General features: G+C 40.5%; 1 protein-coding gene across 1 annotated transcript in view; it reads right to left on the reverse strand.

Annotated features, from left to right (window-relative positions):
* The window catches only part of LOC308102810 (B2 bradykinin receptor), a gene marked incomplete at both ends in the record, with an annotated part of 20,800 nt that extends 8,449 nt beyond the window's left edge, over positions 1 to 12,351 (reverse strand). Inside the window, one exon of the mRNA XM_080452664.1 lies at positions 11,355 to 12,351. Within this exon, the coding sequence (XP_080308790.1) occupies positions 11,355 to 12,351 (997 nt within the window). The remainder of the gene's footprint in view (positions 1 to 11,354) is intronic.
* Positions 12,352 to 15,057: the final 2,706 nt, after the last annotated feature.

Raw genomic sequence — 15,057 nt, forward strand, 5'->3', positions numbered from 1 at the left:
TGTTTTAGTGTGAACTGAACTGCCAAAATCCCTTTTATTTTCTTCTTTCTCCACCCATACAGTTGTGCTGGTGTGCTTCTTGGACAACTAGGTCTAGTTGTCCAAGAAGCACATTGAGAGAGAGAGAGAGAGAGAGAGAGAGAGAGAGAGAGAGAGAGAGAGAGAGAGAGAGAGAGAGAGAGAGAGAGAGAGAGAGAGAGAGAGAGAGAGAGAGAGAGAGAGAGAGAGAGAGAGAGAGAGAGGGGAAGGGGAAAGCAGGGTGCAGGCCTATTTGTATGTCTGCTGCAAGTTATAAGATGTTCATGTCAAGTCATGGATGAAATATATATATATATATATATATATTTCTTTACACCTTTCTTTTATTTTGCTAACCTTGTCTGCTTATTAGAGAATTATCTAATTCCTAGCTTGGTCTAACTGCATGTTATGTTATGTTATGTGATAGCCTTTCTAGTTTTAATGTTGCTGTACATTATATTTCTGGTGTGGGTAAATATTACCAACTGTTTTTGTAATGTGGAAATAAGACTAAAGTTCAGATTGAATATACAATGACAGCTGTTTAGACACACTTTCCCTGTAGTAGGAACTTCTGGCTATTGACTGACTTCTGGCTATTGACTGGGCTCTCAAATAGAGAGCAACTCAATTACAGTAGCACCCAAAATTGGAACTACCGCCTCCTGACTCATAATAGTGTATTTATGGCCGGTAGCTGGATTTAGGCTCCATCTCCCTTCCGGGCTACTTCATCACTCATAGCCAGGGTATAAAATCATCCCTCTGCATGTGCGTCATTATAGGACCCAAACGCAGACGACCGGAGGCAGCGCAGTTTAATCTCAAGGTTTATTATGAAGTGATACCACAGTTTAGGTATTTAGATTAGAACACTGTTTCCCAAACAGTGGGTTGGACCCATTCTTATGGGTCACGAGTAAATATCCCCTTTTTTGTGTCTTCCATAAATATATATATATATATATATATATATATATATATATATATATATATATATATATATATATATATATATATATATATATATTTCAAAAAGTTTTTATTTATTTAAAAGAAACAACTGAATCAAATAAATTAATTCCAACATATTTCAAAAGTATTTCATAAATAAAATAAAATAATTTCCATAAATAAATAAACATTTCAGATGTAGTGAAAATAGCAGCTCTACAAGCTCACAGCGCGGCGCGACACGTTGTCAGCTTGTAGATCTGCTATTTTGCGATAGTTTGGGTCCCGGGCAAACTCATTTCTAATTTCTCTTTTGGGTCTTGTAGTAAAACGTTTTGGGAACCACTGGTCTAGAAGAGGGTCTGTTTGTTTGTCTGTAGGTAATCTCACCTGCTGGAACAATCAGCGCCACATTTCTTGTCACTGCCAGAGTAAGCCACAGAAAGACCACCACTATTGTTTTTGCCGTCATAAATCACATGTAAGTCATACATAGACGACTGATGTCACAAGCCTGAGACTTACGCGGAGCCACACCGTTCCCATGTGGATCCCGAGATCCACGACATTGAGTTTTTCATGAGGCTATAAACAAGGTGAGTAATAGGTCAGGGAACTGTAGGTCTGATGAGGGAGTGGAGACAGCTTTGTGTCTAATAGGACTGAGGTGAGATGGAAAAGGAATATGTGGGAGCGTCCAGAGACACTGGGACAGAGAACATGAGACAGACATGAAAGAGACAGGATAAGACACCCTCCCCTACTGGTCCTATTCAACTTCTCTGGCACTAACCTCGCGTCACCAGTCTTTCCACCTCGGAGGTAAATCTGGCACATACGTACTTATTTAGCCTGGGACCAGACGAATATGCCAGTGCAAAAAAAATTTGCACTCTGCGATTTGGGTATGGCACCGCTCCATAGAGAATCCATTTCCTGCTCCAGAAGACGGGGGTGACCAATCAGGGCCCAGTATTCAAATATGGGAGACTGTAATTGGTAGCTGGTTTGTAGGTCTAACCAAGTCGAGAGTCATTGTTTTGATCCCGCCCCCTTGGAAAAAAAACTTCCTCATAGAAGCACCAGACTCATATCCACTAGTGATATAGTCTGGCTACGCAAGGCTAGTACTTATTACCATTGTGTCCGCACTTCCTTCGCTCACTTGTTATCCCAGTTACTTTTAGGTTCACTAGGTATCATTGCTCTCCTTTCACTCTAATTCCTTTATAACGTACTCATTTTAAGTGTTTGACTAAATTGTCTTGGCTCACTCTGAACGTGCACTTCGTAAGTTGCTCTGCGTAAAATCTTGCAAAGCATCTGAGAAATGCCAAAATTGTCCTATTGTAAGAAGCAATCTTTGCTTACTTTGTCATAGCACCAACATGGTAGCATGTTACTTGTATGGAAACTGTGGCCATGATGACAATTCAATAAGTCCAGTTTTGCTGGACCAAGTATTTATTTCGATTCAATAACTGTTGTGCTAGTCACGTTTTTTTATTTAATTCGGTTTAATACTTTACAGATCAGCAAGTTCACACAGTCTGTCTAGATGTTTTATCATTAAACATAACAGTAAAATAAATTATTCTAAGGGCAACCAACCTGATAGCTCAATAGTTGGGACATATACTACTGTACTGTCTCTAATGCCTGACACTGAGTCCTGGGTACAATTCCCACAATTTGCTGCATGTCACTCCCCTACTCACTCTCTCTCTCTCTCTCTCTCTCTCTCTCTCTCTCTCTCTCTCTCTCTCATTCTCTCTCTCATTCTCTCTCTGTGTGTGTTCCCTGTCTCTCTAGTTTACATTGTGTCTTGTCAAAAAAACATTTTTCCACTTTCTCTGCATACCCCCTGTAGTAATCCTGCTTACCTCTAGGGGTACATGTACCCCCATTGGAGAAACACTCCACTACTCCATGGACACGAGCCAAAAACAACCGGCCACTGCCAGATATCCATATTAATAAGAGCCCTATCAAAATTGTGTTTCCTTCCTCTGATGTGGCTGTGCGTTAATGAGTGGAGTCCCATAGCGTGTGTTGTTGCAGAGAGAAGGGGAGAGACATGGATGGAACAACAACAGCAAATCACATGGATTGTTTTGAGTTTGGGCTTAAGGCTGTGTTGCATAGCGTGGGTGTAAATGAAAGAATCCTTGCCCTTTCAGTGCCTCAAATATGGTTTTGAATAATACTATGCTGCCATTATGGGCTACATGTTTATGAATGAAAATCTCAGATCTACAAGCTCACAATGCGTTGCGATGGAATGCGCTGTGAGCTCGTAGATCTGCTATTTTCACTGTTTTTGAAGAAATATTGATTTGGGTGATTGGAATTGTGAAAATGAGAAGTTCCATTTTAACGATGAACAATTCTACATAAAAATGCTCATTGTTGATTTATCCATTACAATTATCACTGAGGATTTCACTGTGTACAAAGCTTTGCCAGTTGTCTGTGGCCACTTTCACACGTCTGCTTATGACACAGTGAGTCAGACATCTGTGTATCGTCACCACGGCAACTGGAGCCTGCATGGCAGTGACTTTGGTGAATGTCATTGTCCATCCCCGTGTAACTCTTGAGAGAAGATATGACTAGACACTGACTCCATTTGTCTCTTTTGTTTTTGATCGTTTTGTGTTTGTTCAAGCCCCTATTTACACTGCTGTCTGTTCTTGTCCAGTAAACTAAAGAGATTATTATGCAGATATATAACATAATTGCAGTATAAAGAATCAGAAAGCAGGGGAGAAATAAATGCATTGATAATATAATAGACTATTAGCACAATACAGATTATTATAGTCATGATCTTCCATAGATCTGAATGCTTTTATGAAAACAACATAGAGCATGTATAATGAGCTTAGTTTGAACTAATAAGAAGCAAGTACAATCATCACATGAGCATAGACAAGAATGCAAAACCATGGTGCATAATATAATGGGGAATACGTTGTAATTTGAAAAATATACCACAAGATGGCAGCATCTGCTTATGTTTTCATGGGAACACTGTGTAATGGGCAACTAATCTAAGGAACCAGACAAATCTGCCTGCTCATGTTTCATTTGCTCTGGCAGATTGGTCTGGCAATGCCAGACTATATCTAATCTGCTGTGAAATGTCGAAATAGCTTCTGTATTGCATATCATACATTTTAAATTGTCATTGTTGATGCAGTGTAGGCCTGTACTGTATGTGTAAACCAACTACAAATGCAGAGTGGGTCTGTTTGGTTTAACAAAAGCTTGATTTTGTCCATTTTATTTCTCATCACACAATGTAATTTACTTCTATAACTGTTGAAGCCTAATGTCTAATTCCCTGTAATCCTATTTAATCCACGATGGAGTCCAGAAATCACAGAAAATATCCATCTTCTGTCTTTTCATTTCAATTTCATGATTTTCCATATGCCCGATTAGTCATTGTAGAAATTCATCCTTCATTAAGGATCAGATTTATCCAGCTATCTATTCATCCTCTTTTGAATCTGCACTGCAGGCCATAATCTTTCACATTTTATAACTGGAATAGCAAATTGGTGTTGTGTGACCCAGATTCAAACTAGAAAAAGTGCTCCTCAGAGCACAGGTCTCGCCAGGTCAGGTACAGTAGGTTATCGTGGCCTCCTGGTGGCGCTATAATGTGAAAAGGGAGGCATTTCTTCTTAGACCTTTGATGGCAATCGGACGCTGCATTCATGATTTGAGGCATTTTGTTCCAAAAATGTGTTTTGCTAAATTAGACTTGCTGGTGGCACTATAACAGGGCAATGTGGAAGGGTGGCATTTCTTCCTCATTGTAGTGCAAATATTTGTGCAAACTTTCACCGCAATCGGCCCCTGCGTTCATGATTTGCGGCATCTTGTTGAAAACGGGCCACTCCTGCAAGCTTTAGATGTCAATCTTAGCTAATCAGGATGGAATATGAAAAATCATTTTCAAATCATCTTGATCACATGACTATAGAGATCATGTGTACCGATTTGCGTGAGATTTGGATACAATCTGAAGGAGTAATATCCAAAAATGTGTTTTACATAAGTTAGCCTCCTGGTTCTGCTATAAAAGGCAGATGTGAAAAATGCAGGCCAAACGTGTTTCCTTGGCCTCTAGGGAGTGCACATACAAAGTTTTACACAGATCGGTGCAATTATAGGTAAAAACACGAATCGGTCTGTTATAGCGCCACCATGAGGCTGATTTGAAAATGTTCAAGTGGCATTTCTTCCTCGGCTTAGTGGGAATGCTTTTGCAAAATTTCAGCTATTCTTAGCCAATCAGGATGCCAATCTGAAAGACCCGTTTTGTTTAATGACTATAGAGATACTGTGTACCGATTTGCGAGACGTTTGGACACAATCTGTAGGAGTACTGTCAAAAAATGTGTTTTGCAAAAAGCGGCCTCCTGGTGGCGCTATAACAGGCCCATGTAAAAAAAATTGGGCCAGAGGTTCTGAATTGGCATCCAGGGAGTGTGTGTGCACAGTTTTGCTGCGATCAAGCCAACGGTGCCAGAGATTAGCTGGTCAGACGGACAGACGCAAAACATACTCTCTCGCCATGCCTTTCGGCCTGGCGGAGACAATTACCAGTTTAAAACAGAAGAGGGAAGCACTGCATTGTTCTAATGGCTCACAGCACAACAGGTGCTCTTTAGTTAGACAATGGTAGAAACATCCAGGAGGTCTTGCTTTGATCTATAGCAGTAGTAGGGGTCTGGGGACCCCCAGGGGTCCTTGAGGGGGTTCCAGGGAATCTATACAGTAGGATCAAAATCAGTTTAACCACTTTAACCCTATACAATGGTGTAAAGCAACTAAGTACATATACTGAAGTACTGTACTTGAGTAACATGGTATTTTCTTTTTTGTGTGTTTCCAATTTTCAACACTTTTACTTCTACTCCACTACATCTCAGAGGCAAATATTGTATATTCCACTACATTCCACTACAATTATTTGAAAACTTTAGGTACTAACTACTTTGCGGATATAAATCATTACACTATAAAACATACATTAACCACTTTATTTTATACACGCAGATCTACAAGCTCACAGCGCGGCGCATCGTGACTCGTTGTGATGTGAGCTTGTAGATCTGCTATTTTCAAACATTTTTGTACTTTTACTTTTACCTTTACTTGTAACAGAGTATTTTTATATTGTGGTATTGCTACTTTAAGTAAAATATCTGAGTACTTCTACCACTGACCCTATATTGGCTATTTGAAAATAGCCCATCTAGCCCATCTACAAGCTTGACGTGTTTATCAGGAAAGCTAATGACTCTTAAAACTGCTGTAAGATATGTTTGGGTTACAAAGTTAAAGCTCTATATTCTGACAGCAATCATTGCTATAGTGTTTGCTCATGGGTCTCCCTGTCTCTCCAGCTCTTTAACTAACAGAACATAACATTTCAGATGCAACATCAATTCCATCCAATTAGGAGAGAGAACGCATTCATCAGTGTCAATTGTATTGTATTGTACTTGTTGATTTTCTGCAGTTTATCTCTCACACTGATTGTGCTCATCATCCTAATAATGTAGAAGAGAATGATTGGGTATTTCTTGATTTTCATGTTCAATATTTTTGCATTTGATGTAAATCACTTAGTCACTTAGTTATGTCTCAGTATGAATTTATATTTCTTTGACTTCTATGCTTATACTATTATTGCTTTACTGCCCTCTGTATATTCTATGTCCATTTGATAGGTGGGATCATGCCACCCAAGGCTAGCATATACGACTGATCAGCTATTCGTTAGACACAGATGAAGACGAGAGTCCATGTACGTAGGAGTTTGTTTGTCTTGCTCAAAAATGATTCTTTTTCACCTGAAGACAGTTTCTTAGTATGTTGTTTTCCAGTGTTGTCTGCACCACTGGGGGACTATAGATCAACCTAGTCTTCCTTCCAAGTATCATGGTCAATATCATGTCAATATCATGTCAGTATCATGGTCAGTATGTACAAAGGAGAAAAAGTACAATGGCAGCAGAGAATGACCCCTCCTTTCTACAGGAAATTGCATTAATCTCCCCTTGTGGTCTCATGATAGACGATTTTTCAAAGAAACCAGTGGTTTACATCTTTTGATGGATGGTGTCAGGGCGTTGGTGGTAGAGTAGTAGAATGAGAATTTTCCCATGTTCTATATTTGGATAGTACCAGATGTAGCTCCCTCTAGTATTGTGGCTGTGGGTGTCACTCACTTTGGAGAAGTAGTTAGTCAGGTATGAGGGTATTGAGGGCACTGTCCCTTTGACTATCTTCTTAAATACCAATCCCATTTGTCAGAATATTCTGAAGGACTCAAATGCAGAAACCAGCAGGCAAGAGGCAGAATAAAGTTAACGCAGTCTTTACTTATTTTCCAGAAACAAAACAAGGTCAATACCAGAAGGTCAGTCATCAAACAGCAAAACATAGCAGACAAGGGCAAGGCAAAAGTATAATCCTATAAACAGGCAGTCAACTGTGGCAAGTGGGTGGTGGTTCAGGCTGGAACAAAAGACAGACAGTACTGAGACAAACTGACAAATGGTCAGTATTTCCAATTTACAATACTTTTACTTCTCCACTACATCTCAAAGGCAAATATTGTACTTTTACTCCACTACAATTATTTGAAAACTTTAGTTAGTAGTAACTCTGCAGATATAAATTACTATATTATAATACATACATTAACCACTTTAGCCCTATTTTCTACATAGGCTATTTCAAAATAGCCGATCTACAAGCTCACAACGCATCGCATCACAACACTGATCACTGATCAGAATAAGGCAATGTATCAGACCCTAGTGTTCCTGGTTTTTGTTTCTCCCAACAACTCACATCACATTGTATAAGATTATATGTTATTTCATGTGTGGCATGCACATTGTGTAAAGATAGGAAACATTGACAATGACAAGTCAGCTTTTTGTCCTTGTTCAAGAATGGGGACTTGTTCCAAACTCATCTCTCAGCAGCTACACCTAGACCTGAGTTGTTTTACAATTCTATACTTGAGCGAGCAGTAGCCTGGATTCCACCACGTGCTTTGCATTAATTGCTAATGAAATAATTATCACCAGTGCTTTCAAGGGTGCAAATCCTCGGTTGGATGCCAGATGAAAAAGGTGCTTGTGAAATTTAAAACGTGCATTCAGACCTACAACATCCCCCACTCTGGCATTTCAGAGCATAATGGTGGAAGGGGCCCTTTTGAAGCTGCTCCTTTCTATTCTGCATAACACTTGTTTTATACTCCACCATATGATGGCGTCGCGTGCGAAGATAGCTTGATCTGCAAGCTCACAACTCTTGCAGATCGGCTATTTTCGGTGTGTGACAAAGTATAAATTTGTCTCAAGAGGGTCGACACTCCTCTGAGATGGTATGCATGGCCACCCACCTATGCTGTGATCACCATTCTCATTAAGCTCTTTGTTGAGGGCTATTATCTGCGGTGTCAGTGCGCGCACTTCAAACCGGCGCTTCTGAACCAAAGCAGCACATTTTCGAAGCATCCATTAGACAACCACAGCATATAAAAAGCCTGTAGGGAACTCATCACAATAGAAGGAGAGGCCATTTTTCTTGTAATTACTCCCTGACCTCTTCACAAATATCTTTTAGGCCTTTTTGGCGTGCGGCACAATTCCTTTCGCCCAGGGTGCTGCAAGAAAGGGTAATTGGTTTTAGAAGCCATTTGGGAATTTTGTGTCTGAGAATACAAAAGAGGTATGCTGTAGCTATGTCATCTTGAGCAAGTGGATTCCCTTTCTCTGCTATTGTTTAGGCAACTTTTTCCAAGACTTTAATTACAAAATGTGACGCCTTTCTCTTCAATATTTGAAAAAAGTTGTGTGAATTCACATTCGAGTTAATGCTTTGCTGCGTACACACAGTAAAAATTCAAACTGGGAATATATATATATATATATATATATATATCTTAGCTTTCATCTCTCTTTTAGTTTGTATTAAATATGTGATGTCTCTTAATCTACTGAGGTACCTGAGGTATTATTACTTTATTTATTATTATTATTTTATTTTATTGGACTGTAAGTTTGAGGATTCCGGGCAAGAGTTTCGCCTTTCTTTCTACTGCAAAGTATTTTTAAGGAGTGACAATAAAGTCTCTCTGATTCTGATACAACAAGACAACATTAATTAAACATTAGTCTAGGCTACATTGAGCAAATTAGCAAACTATTTCAACCAATAAGCAAGCAAAAATTACAAGCAACTCAAGCTTTTCCAAGGACATAACACCCTTTTTGTTTCAATTTGCTCACACGAGATGATCTATTATCTCGTAATGACACACTCCATCAAAGTTAAAACACATGCTCAGACTGGGAGAATTAAAGAATTTCTACATCACATTAAGATTAATCTTCAGCACCAGACCGCGGGTATTTAGCATATTCATTACAGCCAAAATCCTCATCAGTACATTTCTCTTTGCTTCAGTGAAATGATGGCAAAGGCGATAGAACATGAGGGCAGAAAAGACAGGGCACAAAGGCCAAGCTGAATGTTTGTAGTAATAACCCCCTTGGTAATAGCAAGCCAGATGGCCTCCGGTAATTATAACTTAACAAGAGTCATCTGGATCTTCACAGGCCAATTTCTACCTTTACTATCTCCAGGCAGTGATGGAAAGTATACTCAAATGTTTTGCTTAAGTAAAAGTATCCAGATAGCAATGCAGAAATACTCTGTTACAAGTAAAAGTCTGGTATTCACATTTTCGGTAACTAACATTTTCAAATAATTGTGGTGGAGTAAAAGTTAAATATCAAAAGTGAGTCAAAAGTATAATATTTGTCTTTGAAATGTAGTGGAGTGAAAGTCACAAGTCATAAGTAAATTACAGATACTCAAAATAAGTGTACAGTATATGTACTTTGTTACTGCAGTGCCCACAACTGATGTTTGCCTATTATGACATGCTCAGAATAGGGAGGTTAAGATGATGACTCTTAGAATATGAATATGAAAAAAAAAACAGATATGTGTGATATTTACTGTATCACAGCACAAACATTTTAATTCACATCTCTGTTTGTTTCTGTCCAAATAGCTCACGTATATAGAGAAACTGTAGCCTACTTGGACAACTTTTTTCCGTATATTTTATCTCTTCCCCAATAATAACTGACAAGCGTTGTGAGCTGGTAGATCTGCTACTTTTGGCGAATGTTCCCAGAATTCGCCAGAATAGGCATGCTGGGGTTCAAATGGTTAAAGAATGCCACCTTGTGAATACAAACTGACAGGTAAAAAGTGCCTTGGATTCAGAGTATCTGTTTGTTTCGTTCCTTTCTTGAAATGCTACCCCACAATGTCAACATGAGAGGGTTATGGCCGGTGTCCACGTGGTTTTAGGCAGCTTCTCTCTTCACTTCACTGCTGCAGCAATAACACTATCACTCATGTATACAGTTGATATCATGCACAAGAGATGGTGACTCAATACCCACTGAGATATTGCTACGTGTTTCTTTATCTTTATGTCACTTAACCATGCACATTATACTGTGATTGTATATGCCTGCATGCTATTTTTTTTATCTGCTGGATATGTTTTACACCTGCACAAGAAGCATTTCTGCCTTCTGTAGTGCCATCTATCCATTGCACATTTTTAATCATGCACCTTACAGTATGTATAATGGACCTTGTATATCTGATTGTGCCTTCCTGTTCTTTTTGTACATGTCTTCTGTGTTCCTTTCTTCTCTATTGTCTTTCCCTATTCTAACTCTTCCTGTAACTGCAGATGTTGAGAGCTTGCACAAAAAATAATTTCACCCACCCCTTTACACCTGTGTGTACCATCAATGTGGAATGTGACAGTAAAGTTGATACAAATTCTGACTTCCAGAAATTGATTTAAAATTTTTTTTTTTTTAATATTTAACCCATCTAGACAAACATCACATTTCCAAACAAACAACATATCAGTGCAATCATAATACATAGTGCAAAAAAAAAATCACACAACTGACTTACAGCACATCAAGAATAATATTAGATGTATATACATAAATATAAACTCATGTCAAAGGCTGTAATTCAGTAGCAATCAAGAAACCAACAGGCGACACTGCCGGAAATCAGTTGTATTTACAAGTACTGGGACTTCCATGGGAAATATTAACTACGTTTGATTTCAGGCATGAATAAAGTTGATGACAGTACTTTGACAAAATAAATAGTTGTGCGTTTTCCTCGATCATTTCACAGTTTGTCTCTGTTTTTGTCAATAGACACTCGTGTAAGCTGTGTACATGTAGATCTATTCAGAGAGGTGAATTTGGCAATAAAGAAAGGATTGCCTTTGGAACAAGGGTTCAGAGTCTTCCCAAACACTGCCTTCGCCCTTTTCCTGAAATTCTTCCCCACAACAACGAACAGGAAAGGGTTGAGGGCGCTGTTGGTGTACGCCAGATAGATGGACACTTGAATGGCAATGTCCAGGTTGTGACCCCACAGGCACGAGTCGGGCGTGACCTGGAAGTAATCCAGCGTGTCAAGAAAACGCGTCACCTGGAAGGGTGTCCGGCAGAAGAAGAACACGGCCAGCACGGCAAGAACCAGGTGCGTGGCCTTCCTCTCTGCTCTCGCCGACCCGGGGAGAGACTTCCGGAAGTGGTTGTCCCGCAGGGCCATTGCGATGTGGTAGCTGCTGTAGGTCACCACCAGGGCGGGGAGCAGGAAGCCCAGCACGTTCATGGTGATGTTATGCTGGATCGTCCAGGCCGGGTTGGGGTAGACCAGGATGCAGGCGTCCACCCCCGGGTCCGGGACGAAGATTACTGAGCGGAAGAGGAGAGTCGGCAGACTGAGGAGGACCCCCAGCACCCAGATCGCCAGGCAGATGCGCTTGGCCCAGGCGGCCCTCCTCAGCCGGCTTTGTCTCATGGGTTTCGCCAGGGCCAGGTAGCGGTCCACGCTGACCAGGACCAGGAAGAGCACGCTGCAGTAGTAGTTCATGGAGATGGCCACGTTCACCAGCTTGCACAGCACCTCGCCAAAGGTCCAGTCGAAGCCCTGGGCGATGGTGACCGCCCAGAACGGGAGGCAGGACATCATGGCCAGGTCGGCGGCCGCCAGGTTTCCCAGGTAGATGTCGGCCACCGTGCACGGCTTCCTCTGCAGGCAGAGGACTAAGAGTACCAGGCCATTGCCTACCACGCCCACCACACTGATCAGAAGCAGGTAGGCTGGCTGGAGAGAAGAGAGCCATAACCAGGCTGCTGTGTAGTTGTTGATGCAGTGGTCGATCTCTGGGGCCACAGTAGGGGCCAGCCAAACTGAGACGTTTAAGTCCATCGGAAACTGTTAAATAAAAAGAGAAGGATATACATTATAAGATAAAGTCTTTGACTTCCATCAGTTTTGACTTTGTGGTACGATTCAGATTCCATTGCAAAACCTGTGACAAAACCCTTGGCCCCCACCTTGTCTCTACAGCAAATTTCTTCCCCGAAAGTAGCTGATCTACAAGCTCACTTTGCGTTGTGACATATTGTGAGCTTTAAGATCAGCAATCTTTGCTGAATGTTCGCCCCATAATGGAGATGATAGGTTCATGTGGTCAAAGCACATACCGGTAGTAAAATTAATTAAATAACTTTTGAGATTTTACAAAGTTACAACATGCCTGGAAAACCACTATCACACCATAAGTCATATATTGGTATGCTGTGACGTGTGGCCTGTGCCTCAGCTCTGAAGCGCATAAGGAAACAAGGATTATCAGCATTGTGAAACAGATGTGTGTGTTTCACCGTCTCCCCTCCCCTAGCTGCCTCCTCACTCACTGCTAAAACCTGATTTATTGTGGAATATTCCTATGATGCCAAATACTGTCATCTGCTGTATACAACTCTCTCTCATTCTCGTCTCACTCTCATTTGATTAATTTTTTGGCAAAGTGAGCTGGGATTGAACGTTGATTCCTGTTCTGAAACTGTATATCTTAGGCTTAGACCTGTTAGACTTGACCCTTCATGCGTTTGGCCATAACTGTCCGAACGGCATGTCAGATGACATATCAAGACAGATAATAATAGTCACTTTTACCAAGAGTGTCCCAATCACAAAACAACATTTTCAGCTCCATAACAGCTGCAAGTGAGTCTGCCTCAAGGAGGAACTTTTGCCATGGTTTCTGTAATCTCTATCCACATAATACTCTGTAGTAATACCATAAACATAACTTTCAATGGAATGCAGGGCTGGCAAACTGCCCCACAGTAACTCACCTTTTATCCTGGGCTCTCAGCCTTTTCTTACTGCTGCTGCTGCTGCTGTTCTGTCTGCATTCACTCCATAATCCCTATCGCCATGGTGATCTAGTCTCCGACTGGAGAGCATAGTGGGAGACTGGCCACTTTTATACAGAACAGGGCAGTCCAGCGATTCATAATTGTGTCGTCACTCAAAACGTGCTATTTTTTTCTCTCCACACCACAGCAGTGAGCTTCGCCTCTGGCTCACCTCAGAGGTATTCAACACGTTGTGTCATGGTTTCACTTTCATCGCTGACTCAGCAACAAGGACCAAATAATCCTTTGTTGTCTGGTTATTATTATGTCTACTATAAGCTTAGACATCAGTCCCCCGTGCCAAAGCTGTTCGCTTCAGACTTTGATTTAATGTTGCTCTGATCAAAATTAATTTCTGAGATGGATTTTAATGTACATTATGTGGCAAGTCTGAATCGAGTTGTGTCCATGGAGACTATGCAGTTAAGTATATTTTGTTGGATAAGATGAGCCTTCTGATGAACCTTCATTGATGCCTGGGGGAAACCTCAGGTGAGAGGTACAGTAAGAGTCTAGAACCCCCCAAAAAATATGCACAGTCTGTCAATAATGTAATCTGGCACTCCTATCAGCAATGAATATATTAAACTGGACAGTTAAAGGAGTAGTTCACCCAGAATTCATGGATATTTTCTTTTTTACAAAAATTGTATCAGTCATCAAATTATTGGCTTGGGAATGCGACAAAAAGCCTTCATGGGGTATGTAATTGATAGAAAATAAGTATTTGGGGGGGGGGGGGGGGGGGGACTACTCCTTTAAAGTCTTTAGATAGAGTAGCAGATTTGTACAGTAGCTGGAGAGTTGCTTGTTTGAATCCGTCAACAACCTTCATAAGGAAATGATTGAGTGATGCTTTCTCCACAGAGGCACCTTTGAGCAAAGCGCGTATTATCCAGTTAGTACAAGGCTGTGTAGCTGTTTGAAGTAAAGCAGGCCAGTGTTATAAAATAGAGAAAGTGAGCTCAGCAAAACCCTTCCCAGGGTAAATAAATGTGTGGGGAAATAGAATTACCTATAAACTGTGTTGGTTTTTCACAGTATTTTATTATACTGCCGTTGACAATTAAAGTAGACCTCTTTTGTGATCCTAAGATATATATCCTATAAGATAGTGAGGTGGTGGCTATTCATTCAGTTGAATCACCCTATAAGCAAGGAAGATGGGAACGGGACAGGACACAAATGGAAAGTGTCACACAGCATGTTCTGAAGTTTATTAAGCACACACAGTGACAGAGACTATACTGTACGTATACATTTGTAGAGATGGCTGGAAGATATGAGTCATGCAGGATGGGCTATGAATAAGCAACATATATAGACAGTACTGTATACTGTCGCTGTCGGGCAGCAACCTTGTACTGTTACGTCCAAAAAAAGAGAAAAGAACCTCTGTTCCAATGGATCCAGTGTAGTAATTATACAATTAGTCACAGGCTTGTGTTGATACTTTTCATTGGTTCAATATTCATTAAACCTAGACAGAATTGACAACTTTCACTTTTTGACTTTAAAAATAGCAAAAATAGCCCATCTACATTACAGGCTTAAAGCGGGTTGTGAGCTTGTAGATCTGCTATTTTCGCCACTTTGCATGACATTGTACGTTGTACGTCGAAGTTAGGGCATTCATTTATGGAAACATTTTAAAAAAGTTGAAATATGGATATACAAGGTTTGTGCCCGACAGCAACGATACACATGG

Source organism: Gymnoscopelus braueri (assembly GCF_963280865.1).
Source record: "Gymnoscopelus braueri genome assembly, chromosome: 16".
NCBI classification, from domain to species: domain Eukaryota; kingdom Metazoa; phylum Chordata; class Actinopteri; order Myctophiformes; family Myctophidae; genus Gymnoscopelus; species Gymnoscopelus braueri.